This window comes from Sturnira hondurensis, unplaced genomic scaffold (assembly GCF_014824575.4).
Source record: "Sturnira hondurensis isolate 20B ecotype Veracruz unplaced genomic scaffold, ASM1482457v3 Scaffold0022977, whole genome shotgun sequence".
Taxonomy (NCBI): domain Eukaryota; kingdom Metazoa; phylum Chordata; class Mammalia; order Chiroptera; family Phyllostomidae; genus Sturnira; species Sturnira hondurensis.
The window spans coordinates 1,424,753-1,439,396 of NW_028095608.1; the positions used below are offsets into that span (position 1 = coordinate 1,424,753).

The window sequence follows — 14,644 nt, forward strand, 5'->3', positions numbered from 1 at the left end:
GCGCCGCTCACGCGCGGGCTTTGTCTCCGGCGCGGCGCGCGCGGGGGTCCAGGCCCCTCGGCACCGTCCCGGTGGGCGCGGGGCGGGAGCCGGTCAGCACTCGCCGGCCCGGCAGAGGCAGCGGGGGCCGAGCCTGGGGCGGCGAGCGAAGCCGGCCGGACGCCAAGCGCCTGTCCGCTGGGCCCTGCGCGCTGCTCGGAGGCGCGACCCGACCCCGCCTCTTCCCCCTGGCGGTGGTCTCGGCCGCTCCGCAGCGGGGTCTCCCCGGGCGCCCGGGAGGGGCTGGGAAATCCCGCCCGCCGCCGACGTCACCGGTGCGTCACCGGGGCTCCCGCGCGGGGGCTCCGTGCCCCCCGCCCGGCGTGCCCCGCCTCCCGTGCCCCGCCCGCGGCCCGCGCCCTGTTCCCCGCGCCCCTCGCCCGGTAAACTCCCACCCCGCAAGGTCCGAGTCCCCCGTCCAGCTCTCAGCTCCCCGAGCCCCCAGCTCGGCCCGAGCCCCTGCCTTCCATCCTCGCACCCTGCGCCCCCAGTCCGGCTCCCAGCGCCCCTCGTCCTCTGCCTGGCCCCCGCGACCCCGCCGAGCTCCCGGGCCTCGAGCCCGCCGGGCACCCCGCCCGCAGCGCAAGCCGCCCTGGGCTGGGGGAGGGGAGGCGGGAAGCCGGTGCTCGCGGGTTCCGCGACCAGAGCTCCGCGCAGACCCAGCTTTACCTGCGGGCTCGGTCCCGGGACTCGCCGGGTGGGCGCGGCAGCTCGCACGCAGCACCTGGGGATGCGTCAAGCCCCCGACCTGTCCCCCGGGGCAGTGACACCTGTGCCTACCGACACTCACCGGGAGGCGCAGGCCCGCCGGACTTCGTGACGGGAAGCACCGGGGACGCCGGGCCGCGGAGGGGCCGCCCAGGAGTGAGAGCTGCCGCGTCTGGGAGGCGGGAACGCACGCCCGATATTCGTGGAGACCCAACGAGGCTCAGCACAGACCTGCGTCCGGCTTTTTAAATTCAGCCTGAGATACGTTACGTGCCTTTGAATGGACTGTTTAGGTCACTTACTTCCATGTAATTATGATATGGCTGGGTTTATTTTATTTGTTGAATTTATTGGGGTGACGTTTGGTTAGTAAAATTATATACCTTTCAGGCGTGCAATTCTATCATACGTCATCTGAGTATTGTGTTGTGCGTTCACCGCCCCCAGTCCTCTCCTTCCATCACATTTTATTCCCCTTTACCCTCCTCTACCTCCCCCACCCACTTTCCCCCTGAGAATCACCACGCTGTTGTCTGTCTAGGAGTTTTGTTTTTCGCTTCATCTCTTCACCTTTTGCACCCAGTCCCCCAAGACCCCTCCCCTCTGACAGCTGTCTGTTCTATATCTATGAATCTGTCTCTGTTTTATTTGTTAGCTTGTTTTGTTCATTGGGCTCCACATTTAATTGAAATCATAAGGCATTTGTCTTTCTCTGACTGGCTTATTTCACTCAGTATAGTGTTCACGTCCCTTCCTGCTGTTGCAAAGGGTGAGATTTCCGACTTTTTCACCGCTGAGCAGTATTCCACTGTGAACATGCGCCACAGCGTTTTTATCCACTCATCTCCTGCTGGGCACTTGGGCTGCTTCCACATCTAGGCTATTGTAAATAATGCTGCAAGAAACATAGGTGTGTGTGTGTGTGTGTACACACACACACACACACACACCTATGTATATATACATATTGAATTAGTTGGGGGTTTTTGTTTCTTTGGCTAAATTCCCAGAAGTGAAATTGTTAAGTCACAAGACAGTTTATTTTTATTTTTTGAGATATCTCCATACTGCTTTGCACAGTGGCTGTGCCAGCCTGCATTCCCACCAACAGTGCACGAGGGTTCGCTTTTCTCCACATCCTCGCCAGCACTGCTGTTTGTTGACATATTAATGGTGGCCATTCTGACCCTTGTGAGGTGATATCTAGTTGTGGTTTTGATTTGCATTTCTCTGATAATTAGTGATGTCAAGCATCCTTTCATATGTCTGTTGGCCATTTGTATGCATCTTTGGAGAAGCATCTATTCAGGGGCTTTGCCCCTTTTTTAATTGGATTCTTTGTTTTTTTGGTGTTGAGTTTTATGAGTTCTTTATATAAATTTTGGACATTTCAGACATATCATTGGCAAATGTGCTCTCCCATTCAGTGGGTTGTCTTTTCATTTTGTTGATGATTTCCTTGGCTGTGCATAAACTTTCTAGCTTGAGGTCGTCCCATTTGTTTATTTTTTCTTTTCCTTGCTTGAGAGATATGTCAAAAAATATTGCTATGAGAACTGTCCACTATTTTATTGCCTATGTATTCTTCTAGGATTTAAATGGTTTTGAGTCTAACATTTAAGTCTTTAAATCATTTTATTTTTTTTCTTGTGAATAGTGGAAAAGGGTGATCTAGTTTCATTTTTTGCACGTCTGTCTAATTTTGCTAATACTATATATTGATAGACTGGCCTTATTTTACCCCATTGTATATTTTTGCCTCCTTTGTCAAATGTTAATTGACCATAAAGGTGTGGGCCTTATTTCTAGGCTCTCTGTTCTGGTCCATTGATCTATATGTCCAATTTTATGCCAGCACCATGCTGTTTTGATTACTATGGACTTCTAGTATAGTCTGGTATCAGGTAGCATGATTCCTCTTGTTCTTTCTCAAGATTGCTGTGGCCATTTTGGGTCTTTTGTGTTTCCATAAACATTTTTGGAATATTTGTTCTAGTTCTGTGAAATGCCACTGGTATCTTGATAGGAGTTGTGTTGATCTATAGATTGCTTTGGGTAGTGGGGATCTTTTAATGATTTAATTCTTCCAACCTACGAACACGGTATGTGCTCTCACTTGTTTGTATCTTCTTCAATTTATTTCTTCAATGTGTTACAGTTTTCCAAGTACAGGTCTTTTACATTCTTGGATAAATTTATTCTTAAGTTCTTTTTAATGCAACTGTAAATGGGGTTGTTTTCTTAGTTTCACCTTCTGATTGTTCATTATTCTTGTATAAAAATGCAACTGATTTCTGGATATTTATTTTGTATCCTGCTACATTACTGAATTCGTTTATCAGTTCTAGTCGTTTTTGGTAGAATCTTTAGGGTTCTGTATACACGGCATCATGTCACTTACAAATAAAGACAGTTTTACTTCTTCATTTTCTATTTATATGCCTTTCATTTCTTCGTCTTGACTGACTGCTGTGGCTAGGACTTCCAGTACTCTGTTCAACAACAGCGGTGAAAGCAGACATTCCCGTCTTGTTCCGGGTCTTAAGGGAAACGCTTCTAGTTTTTGCCCATTGTGAATGATGTTGGCTGTCGGTTTGTCATAAATGACCTTTATGATGTGGATGTATGTTTCCTCTATTACCACTTTGCTAAGGGTTTTTATCATAAATAGGTGCTGGATTTCATCAGATGCTTTTTCTGCATTTATTAATATGATCACATTATTTTTATCCCTCGTTTTGTTCATGTGGCGTATCACGTTTATTGATTTGCGGCATTGTGCCAATCTTGCATCTCTGGAATAAATCCCACTTGGTCATGGTATATGATCTTTTCAATGAATTGCAGAATCTGGTTTGCTAATATTTTGTTGAGGATTTTACCATCTATGTTCATCAGGGATGTTGGTCTATATTTTTCTTTCTTTGTGGTGTCTTTGTTTGGTTTTGGAATTAGGATAATGTTGGCCTCATAAAATGAACTTGGGAGTCTTCCCTCCTCTTGAATTTTTGGGGATAAATTGAGGAGGACAGGTGTTGGTTCTTTGAATGTTTGGTAAAGTTTCCCATGAAGCCATCTGCTCCTGGACTTTTGTTTTTGAGGAGTGCTGTGATTACTGCCTCAGTTACCTTAGTTGTAATAGGTCTAGTCAGGTGTTGTAATTCATCCTGACTCAGTTTTGGAAGATTGTATGTTTCTAGGAATTTATCCAGTTCTTCCAGATTGCGCAATTTGTTGGCATATAGTAGTTCATCAAGTTTTCTTACAACCCTTTGTATGTCTGTGGATTTCCCCCCCCCCCCCCCAGATAGAGCAATTTTGGATGTAGATCCTTGCCTTTCATGACTTGGAATACTTCTTTCCAGCCCCTTCTTGCCTGCAAGGTTTCTTTTGAGAAATCTGCTGACAGTCTGATGGGAACTCCTTTGTAGGTGACAGTCCCCTTATCTCTTGCTGCTTTTAAGATTCTCTCCTTGAGTAATGTAATCATGATGTGCCTTGGTGTGTGCTTCCTTGGGTCCAACTGCTTTGGGACTCTCTGAGCTTCCTGGACTTCCTGGAAGTCTATTGCCTTTGTCAGACTGGGGAAGTTCTTATTTTTTCAAGTAAGTATTCAATTTTTTGCTCTTCCTCTTTTCCTTCTGGTACCCCTATGGTTAGGATGTTGGAACATTTAAAGTTGTCCCAGAGGTTCCTAAGCCTCTCCTCATGTTTTTGAATTTTCATTTCTTTGTTCTGTTCTGGTTCAATGTTTATTTCTTCCTTCTGCTCCAAACTATTGGTTTGAGTCCTGGTTTCCTTCCTTTGACTGTTGATTCCCTGTACATTTTCCTTTACTTCAGTTTTCATAGCCTTCACTTTTTCCTCTGTTTGTGACCATACTCCACCATTTCTATGAGCATCCTGATTACCAGTGTTTTGAACTCTGCATCTGATAGGTTGGCTATCTCTTCATTGCTTACTTCTTTTTCTGGAGCTTTGATGTGTTCTTGCATTTGGGCCATATTTTTTTTACCTTGGCATGCCTGTTACATAGTAGGGGGTGGAGTTTTAGGTATTCGCCAGGGTGGGGCAGCCGGCATCGCTGCATTGTGATGCAGCCTGAGAGAGAGGGGCCTGAGAGGGAACAGTACCACTTGCTCATCTCTCTGCTGGTTTTTAGTTACTTCCCCTGCTGCCCAAAAGCATTGGGCCCTTCTGGTGCTGATTCCTGGGTGGGTGAGTTTGTGTACATTCTAGGACCCTCTGAGTCTCTCCAACGAGCTCTCCTGTGAGGCTGGGAGTTTCTCTCACCAACTCAACCCCCACAGGTTTTCTCAGTCAGAGGTTTTGAGGCTTTATTTTTCTGCACTGTAACCCTGGGTTGCATGGTCTGTCTTGCTCCCCAGTCGTTCCTCCCAGTTTTTTCACATGCAAATGTGGGGCCCCCAGCACTCTGCCATCCACCACCTTGCTCATCCTGGTCCTCTCCTCCCAGCTGCCCATCTCCACTTCTCCTACTAGTCTGAGTGAATGTTCTTCTTCAACTCCTTGGTTGCAGACTTCCATACAGTTTGATTTTCTGGCAGTTCTGGTTATTTTTTGTTTTTAAATGTTTTCCTTCTTTTGGTTTTGCGAGGAGACAAAGTATATCTACCTGCACCTCCATCTTGGCCAGAAAACAGTATTTTCTAAACTCATGTCCCATTAACTGTTCATGAGAAAAGAAATAAGCTGAGTACTTGAGAAAGAATATTGTTGTCTAGTCTCAAATGATCTAGTCATTTTGGCCTAAAAGGACACAATGTATTATTTAATTTCTCTCAAATAACTTGAGTTGCAAGCCAGTGTCCCCAAAGTGTCAAGATACACACACACACACACACACACACACACACACACACACGTATATATATAAATTTGTTCAGGTGATATAACAAACTGAAATTATGTCAGCTCCTTCCCTACTCAGTGTATATATATTTTGTATTGGCAAAGGTAGTTACTTTTTTATTTTTTAAAAAGATTTTAATTATTTAGAGACGGGAAGGGAGGGAGAGAGGGAGAGAAACATCAACGTGTGGTTGCTTCTTGTGGGCCCCCTACTGGGGACCTAGCCCACAGCCCAGGCAAGTGCCCTGACTGGGAATCAAACCTGTGACCCTTTGGTTTGCAGGGTGGCACTTAACCCACTGAGCCACACCAGCCAGGGCAGGAGTTACTTTAAATTTTTTTTTAGAGAGAGTAGAAGAAGAGAGAGAAACACTGATTTATTGTTCCACTTATTTATGCATTCACTGGTTGACTCTTATGTGCCCTGACCAAAGATGGAACCCACAACTTTGGTGGATCAGGACAATGTTCTCACTGACTGAGCTGCCCAGCAGGATGTAGCTGCTGTGTAAATTGTGTGGTTTGCAGTGGGACCCTCTTGATCCTTCCTGTTCTGTTCTCTCAGAGGACACTGTACTTCACCTTCACATGCTCGGTAACTACACAGTGTACGTTGTCAAGCAGGTCCCTCCATCAGCCTACAACCCCAACAGTGCAGGCAATTCCTGTGTCCTTGGCACACAGTAGGGCCTCTGTACAGATCTGCTGAGGGCAGGGCTGATGCCCTTCTCTTTGAAACAAGTGGTTTCACCGCAGGCCTGACTGAAGTCCATTTAAGGGTAGTAAAGTTTGAATATAAAATTCGCCACAAAGGCCAACACTAGGAAATGACAGTTATCCTTTCACAGTGACTAACTTAGAAGGGGAAAGAGAGAGCCTGTGTGGGTTATAAAAGAAGAGCCATCAATATGAGATCTGGTCTTACAGTTCAGACTGTACAAAGAATAGGTCTTCAAACCTGTTTTTATGAAGTTTATTCCCAGCCTGAAGCGGCAGTGTGTGTGAAGGGGAGAGCGTGTGGGAATCTGCAGACACATTTGCCGCAACATGCACGTCACGAGGTGTTTCACACACAGACAGAGTGAGTTTCATGCTGAATAAATAATCCCCCAAATTTTCATTTTTACATAAAAATATAATATTGCACTCTTTAACAAGACTGGTTGTTTTGCATATTTCCTCTTTAGACAAATGAAATTCAGCCTTAAAAAAAAGACTGAGTAGCAACACTATTCTAAGGGGACTAATTTGAGGTTCTCAGTAGAAAAGTGAAAGCTAGACAATAGCTGCGATTTCTTTTTAAACAAAGCAAATCACTTCAACGTGAGCAGGAATGATGTCATCTCTGCACCGTCTGGGCCTCAGAGCTCCCGGCTGTCTGCGCGAGCGCGGTATGAACGCAGCCTGCATGGCGTTCCGACGCGCCACGACTGCCTGCGGCTGTTTGCTGCTGCTCGTACTGATCTTGATGCAGAGCCTTGGGAATTGTTTTGTACAGTTTTTAAGTAGAATGTTTCAGAAAGTCTGGAAGTTATAAAAGTAGTTCTGTAAACACCATGTGAGTCAAATTTTCGTAGCAAACATGCCAGTGACTCTCAGGTGGGAACACAGGTTTTCATCCTGTGGGAACACGTTACTCAGTTTGTTTAAGTGTCTTCAAAGCCAGTCAAGCAGCACCCAAGCAGAAACAGCGCCCTCACACCACGGCGGGGAGACCGCTCCAAGCCTTTCAGGAATGCTGCCCTGACGGCGCTGACTCTGCTGTGGTGTGTGGTTAAGATGCTCCTCGCACTCTCAGGTGGTGCAGGTTAGTGGAGGAACCAGCGTGGAAGCTGCTTCCTAAAGGAATTATTCCGCCTCGTGTTTGAAACCACGTAAGTGGTCCCCTCTTGTCTCAGGGAAGAAACCTCTTCCTGCACGAGAGTTCAGATGTCTCACCCAGACCAGATCACTACCACCTGTGCAGACTTCCCGCGCGGCGGCGGCGGCTTTCTGCTGCAGACGGCTGTGCTCTCGATGCTCTGTGCGGGGCAGACACTCAGAGGGTGAGCGTGGGTTCAAATCTTAGTGACTCAACTGAGGGGAGTCAGAACCTAGTGTTATGGATCTTAAATGGGATGTTTATGAAGACACGCCATGTGTCTGTGGTTAGAGAGAGCCCTGTTCTTGTTTGTGGCTGTCAAAGACTCCTGCTTCTACTTCGAGCTAAGAAGGCAACTGGCAGAACCTGCCTTGGAATATTGAGACTCACTAGTGGTCTTTTTCATCTGCAGGTGCTCCAGACAACGGTGCGGAGGCGCCCGCTGAACAGTCCACTTCTTCAAGAAAGCCACGATCACGTCCTGGATTCTTCATCCTTTTCTCCCCCTTTTCAGGGTAGGGGATTAGCTGGGTGTAAAACTTTTTAAATATTATTTTAAGAGTATTTTATAAACAACTCGCTGAGCAATTTAAATTCTCTTGGCCCTTTTGGAATCCTAGAAAAGGAGCGACCCTGATCTCTTTAGAATACCCTTGTAGAAAAGACTCCAGGACTATGATTTTCAGTGCCTATGGAAGACCTCAGTCCCATTGGTGGGCACACGCTGTCACTTTGTCCGAAGCTTCCTCCCAGGGCCCCGGAGGCTGCAGGGTTCTGGGCAGATGAACAGCTTTTATAATTATGTAGAGGTTTGTTTGGTCATCCATTTCTTCAGGCTCAACCTCCTAAAATGGGTGAGGCCCCAAATCTAGCACAGAGTTCAAGTGCTCAGAGAACGCGCAGCTCTCGCCTTCAGCCGGCTGCGTAGCTGCTCAGGAAGGAATAGAACATGGGCTGCTTCAGGCGCTGCTGGTCCTTCCGACACCAGGCAATCACAGTCCCTTCACTGTTCGCTGTGTACAGGTGGTGGCCGTCACAGGAAAATGTGAGGCTGTAAAAAAAGAAAAAAATCCTGTTTGTAAAGCACGTCTCTTCAAGTCGTATGAGCACATTGGGGATCACACAGGGGTCGGTGTGGAGAAGTCCTGATGCCTTTACTGCAGCGGAGGGACCCAGGACGTGAGTGCCTATGGCCGCCTGTGACTCTCACACAGGCAGTGGCTCTGCCGCCACGTTTGTGAAGCTCCTTCTAACCAGGTGACACAGAACGGCGTCGGCACCCACAGATCAGCACGTGCCATTCCGTCCTTTTATACCTTCTTGTTCCTTCTCATTTACCCTTTATTACTTAAACAACAACTACTTGGGTATAGGAAACTTTAAAAAATGTAACAGTACTTTATTTTTTCTTTATAAAAATAAATGATTATGGAGATATTTTATTTCTTCAAAAGAGAAAAGAGTAAAAATATAACAATAAATTATTAATTTTGGTTCATTAAACTTTGAATTTAGCATTTTAGAAATAAACTTATTTTAATAAAGTAGAATTTTGAATCACTTATGCCCATTCAAGTTTTTAAGTGAAATTTGTTAACGAAGGAGGGAACAGCTGTTTGCCAATCCTGTCAAGCACATTCCTGTGGCCATCAATCACCATTATGGTATTTTCAATAAGGAAGGGAAAAAAATGTCACTTCTCCCACTCCAGAGGCCTCCCCTGGCCACCACCCCAGGCTGCCAGGCCCAGTGCCTGACTCGGGCTTCAAACTCCACAAGGACAAGGACTATGCCTCCGCTGGCCACTGGGCCCCAGACAACCTGGCGCCTAATGAGTGTTGCCCTTTCCGAGATGCTCCTCAGAGATTTCTTTAGGTCCGTGAGCTTTAATCTCTCTCTCACAAAGGATGTTCCGAAGAATGGGAGGGCAGGGCTCACCTTACAATCGGCTGATTTGACTTAGGAAACGTGATTTCCCGCACAGGCTTTAGGTCCCACGTACTCCATAACCTAGAGGGGAAAAAAGTCGACTAATCACGCAAACTACATTTCCTTCGCCAGCAAACCTATGCTTGCTTATTTCTTAAACATTATCTAGAAGGAAACACAGTAAGCAGTTACTCCAGTTAGTTCTGGGAGGTGCGCAGGGGCGGGAATGGGAGTCAGAAAACCTAACTGGGCATATTTTCATGTTGTTGATCTTCAATAGTTAAGCAATATAAAACTTCACAGTGGCACTAAAGCCATCTTTATTAGAAGTAAAACAGGAGTAACTGAAGAACCTACACTGTATGGTGATTTTAAATTCTAATGGTCAAACATTAACCCGCCTACGTATTAACAGCTCACTGTGGAACCCACGTCCTTGTGAACCAAAGCAGACAGAGAGCGGGGAGCATCTTACCTGACGACCCCATTTTCCAGGCCCCCCGCAATCACATTGACAGAGACACCCTCGGGCTGGTTGGAGAAGGCCACAGAACAGATGATCTCCCTGCAGTGCACGTGTCCCACGAGGTCCCCGTTCACTGTCCACAGCCTGAGGTCGCTGCCTCCTCCAGCTGAAACACCAAACCTGCAGTCACCAGGGTGGCATCGCCTGCCCAGCACCCTGGGGTCTGAGGGCACCCCGGGGCCAAGCTGGTTTTAGTGATGGAGTTGACAGGCAACTCCATACGGCAGAACGAGCAAGTGAAGTCACTGCATTGAAGTCACAGGAAGCTCTGCATGTTTATCTAGACAGTGACCAGTAAAAAAAATACAAATTCATCTGCCACAGAGAGCGATATAGTAAATTAATCATGAATCATGATATTTCAACACATGAGCTGTGAACTCTGAATCTGAAAGTACCCAGAAAGCTAAACAATCTCCACACAGAGAAAATATTCTGTAAAATCATCTATAAGAAGTGACTTGTGTGACATCTGAAGAAAAAAATGTTGCCTGGGTTAAAAATTAATTCTTAAAAAAAAAGGAATCTAATTCTTCAGAATATCTCAGATTGAGTCTTATAAATCAACACCTTATTAAGCTAGTTTTTTCTTTTCACAGATGCTGACTGACCGAACTTTCTATGGTCTTCTGGGGGCTGAAGGAGGCCGTATCGTCGGCCATTCTCTACGGACAGGCCATTGGTTCGGGGCTACATGACGCGGAGTCCGCCTTCCTGGGAGACGTATTCTGATAAAGGGGCAAGAGGCCTTGTAGAGTCTGGATGCCATCGTGTTACTACACTTAATTTTATTTCTCCATTTGAACTAACATAAAAATAGAGAATTTATGTCTCTCCTTTATTAAGGCAATGAAAAGATTTTATATTTTATAGCAAAGAAACAAATACTGGAAATACTTGTCTATTTACAGATAAGCTAAAGACCTTCAAATATCACAAACCAAACCGCCCAGTGGGTTGCACATTATTCACAATACCTGAAAGGTGGGAACGACCCAAATGTCCATCATTAGATAAAGGAGTAAACAAATGTGGTCTATTTACACCAGTGATTTTCAGCCTCTGCATCTCTTGGCACAAATGACTAAGATTCTGCTTCATACCAAAAATATTTTTGCTAATCTGGCAAAAGAGAGGTGTATAATTTTGATTGATTTACAAAAAAACAATAGTAATTACCTACCTTCTTGCTCCATAATGACATTTAAAAAAAAACAGGTGCCTATACTTGTATACAAGGATTTCTGGTACCGAGAATGAACCAGTCAGACACAACCTTATTACGTGACGTGACCTATACATTTATGACTCAAGACAGGCCACTCACACTGGATGGCTATTGTTGTGTTGGCTGCTGTCATTCTTCTTATTTGACAACCTAAGGGAAAAGAAGTCAGTGCCCCGGACTGAATAGTCAGGTACGGCATATTTTAAAAATTCCTGCTCTGTGCACACCGGTAGAAAATCACTAACCTATAGAATGGAATACTATTCAACCACAAAGAGTAATGAAGTCCTGATCAGTGTGGCTCAGTGGGCTGGGCATCATCCCACAGACCAAAAGGTTGCTGGTTCGATTCCTGGTCAGAGCACATGCCTGGGTTGTGGGCCAGGTCCCCGGTTGGGGGCATGTAAGAGGCAACCCAGCAATGTTTCTCTAATACATCAATGGTTCTCTCCCTCCTTTCCCCTTTCTCTAAAATAAATAAAAACTTTTAAAAGAAATAATGAAGCTCTGACACATGCTAGCTACAACATGGATGAACCTTGAAAACATACTAAGTAAAATAAGCCAGACATAAAAACACAAATGTTTTGTGCTTCCGCTGCTGTGAAATTTCCAGAGCAGGCAAATTCACAGCGACAGAAAGTGGGACAGAGGTCACAGGAGCTGTGGGGAGGGAGGAATGGGGGTGACAGGGTCTCCGTTTAGGGTGATGGTTGCATGACACTGTGGCTGCAACAGTGCCACTGAATCGTATATTTTTAAGTGGTTTAAATGGCAACTTTTACATTCACTGTATCTTAACATACACACATGCACGCACGCACACATGCACACACACATTGTAAAAAGGCCAATGTGCTACTCAGACTTATGACTGTAGAACACTGATGAGGAGAGATTATCTAAATAAAGCATCAAGGTGTAGGAAACGATAAATTCATCTTTTCCACGAGTAGACTACATTTCACTCTTTCTTTTGAATTTAATACCTGATAAAAGATTTAAAAAAATAAAGTAACCCTATGGTACTAGTGAGGGTGGAGGGCTCACTGAAGTCACTGGCTACATGTCCATAAAAGCTGACGCGGGGGGGGCCCCGTGACCCCCAGCTACAGCACGGCTGGGCCCTCAGCATGAAAGTGTGAACGTGTCCTGGGCTCTGAGCACAGTACGGAACTGAACCCGCAGAGACTCACCACAGCAGATCATCCAGCCACCTGGCCACACCACCAGGTCACTGCTCATCTGCCCAAGACTGCAAGTATCAAAAACATCAAGGCCCTTCACCAGCACTAGGTCGCTTTCATGTATAATTTAGTACATCCAGTAAAAAGAAAATTAGGCTTTGCTGGAAAAACTTTATTCTTTCTATGCATCTTCTCTGAAACTAAATCAGAGAGCCATCCTCTATCCTGAACCTTAGGATATTATATTAACTCTATAATGACACTACGACACACGACCAGGCTATGAACCCTAGCTAAAAGGTATCTATTTTGATCCAGTGATAGAATGACTTTAAAAAATACAGAAACTATGTAGCATAATACTCACATAGTTTAATAAATTTCACATCTTATCACTATGAAAACAACATCCCATAATAAGCACTGTGGAATTATGATCAGGAAGAATAAGCCACTGTAACTTCAGCCCCAATACAGAAGTTTTGGAGAAGACAAAACATGTGTTTGTGTGTAGACAGGTACATATGCACACATAACACATACAACATGTGTACACACATTTATTTATTGTTGTAGACCGCTCTGCCTGGCTCTAGGAATTATATCTCGGCCCCTTGTGGCTAAGGGCGAGGGACGACCTTTGGAATTCGAGCCGCAGGAGACAAAGCTTGTCTCTGGTAGCAAACGCTGCCTCAGTTTCCTCTCCCTGCCCCCAGAGCTTGGTTGAAGTCAATAACAGGTAAGGGGGGGGGGCGGGGGGACGGGGGCAACCTAAGCCAGACTCAATCACTTGGGAGGCCTTCATGGAAGGACTGGGGGGGCGCTGCAAGAAAGAGGGAGCAATGGACTCTCGGCACCACCACCCTTGACAAAGCCCGAGTCCCCATGTTCTCTGGGAGAAGCGCTTCCTGGCTCTAATCCCCTTAAGCCTGAATACCTGATGGGGGAAAGTGCAGCTCCTTGCCTTGCTAGAGCGTGTCCTGGGGGAAAATCTGGCATCACAAAGACTTCCTAGTAAACCTGTGAAATCTGCTCTGCTAAGAGTGCTCTCATTCATATGTTAAGGGTTCGAGCAGGAAACCCTAAAACTCTGTTCCTGACAGACTCTGACTCATGCTAAGCCCTCAGATTTCTTTGAAATGTTATCTACTGTTTGATCCTTGCCGCTCTATATTCCTGTGTATTGCAACCAAATAAAAGGCCCTGGAGGAGGGGGCTTGAGGCCTTTTTCTCCTTGGAGAAACTGGCCACTGCCCATGGCCTTTTTCCTCTGGGAAAATGGCCACTTCTCCTCCCTAAGCAGATCACATCATGTCTCAGTCATATCTACTCTCATCCGTGGCACACGGGGGGACTTGCGAGGAAGCTGCCCCCACAATTTGTAATTTTAATTTTACAGTTACTTGGATGGCACTCACAAAAGGTAAAGACTTCTGTTCGACTAGTAACTGTCTCCCCTCCTTGCACTATGGGAACAAGAGGATGACCTCGAGTCAAGTCACCTCGACTCTACATTTGGCCTGTCTCTTAAAAGAAAATCGTGATTTTGTTATGCTCTCTACATACCAAATGTTCTTTATGACTTCTCCCTAATATGTACCAAAAAAGGTACCTATTACCTTTAAAAAGTTGAGACGGCCTTTTTGTTCCAATTAGAGAAAAGTTCCACCGTTATCACACTGCGCACTGCCTAGGGACACCTGCAAACCTGCAAGTGAGCTGGTAGCTGCAGCAAAAGTAATTTGGCTTCCTGTTCCCATAGGGCCAGCTGGTATAATAGCACAGAAATAAGTCACGACTGGCAGCAGGAAAGTAATTAACTTGAGAGAATGCAGCTCCCTCAGGACCAGTCCTAACTTCCAAACGTTGCCAAAACAAGAATGTAGAGGCCTCTGCATAAATAATCATCACGTTACGCCCCTAGATTCCCTCTCGCCGTGATGCACCGAGAGCTGCTAACGGCCAAGTCCAGAACAGTTAGCGCAGGAGTCAGTCGTCCGCCCACCCCCACGTCACCCAGGTCAGCTGTTTCAGATCCCTCCCCTCAGCTGTGCTGCTCAGGGAATGAAACTCTTCACGACATTATTTGATGACTGGGGCTAATGGGAAAATCACACCTGAAATCTTTAAGCATGACTGAAGATTACTTTTCTTGAATACAAGACTGAATGAACATTTTGTAAAAACAAAATGCCAGAGATGTCTGTGGTAAAAAAAATTGTTTTTTGACCCAGGTTGCTGGCATTGAGCTCCTAAAACCCTGCTAATTTACTGTCTTTTGATGCTCCTGGTTT

General features: G+C 45.8%; 1 protein-coding gene across 5 annotated transcripts in view; it reads right to left on the reverse strand.

Annotated features, from left to right (window-relative positions):
* Nucleotides 1-6,578: 6,578 nt before the first annotated feature.
* LYST (lysosomal trafficking regulator) overlaps nt 6,579-14,644 on the reverse strand; it is a 149,838-nt gene continuing 141,772 nt past the window's right edge. For all 5 annotated transcript variants that reach the window (XM_037037323.1, XM_037037321.1, XM_037037322.1 and 2 more), the window contains 3 exons: nt 9,885-10,041; nt 9,419-9,490; nt 6,579-8,531 (listed from right to left, as the gene is read on the reverse strand). In XM_037037323.1, coding sequence (XP_036893218.1) covers nt 8,393-8,531; nt 9,419-9,490; nt 9,885-10,041 — 368 coding nt within the window. In that variant the 3' untranslated portion in view covers nt 6,579-8,392. The remainder of the gene's footprint in view (nt 8,532-9,418; nt 9,491-9,884; nt 10,042-14,644) is intronic.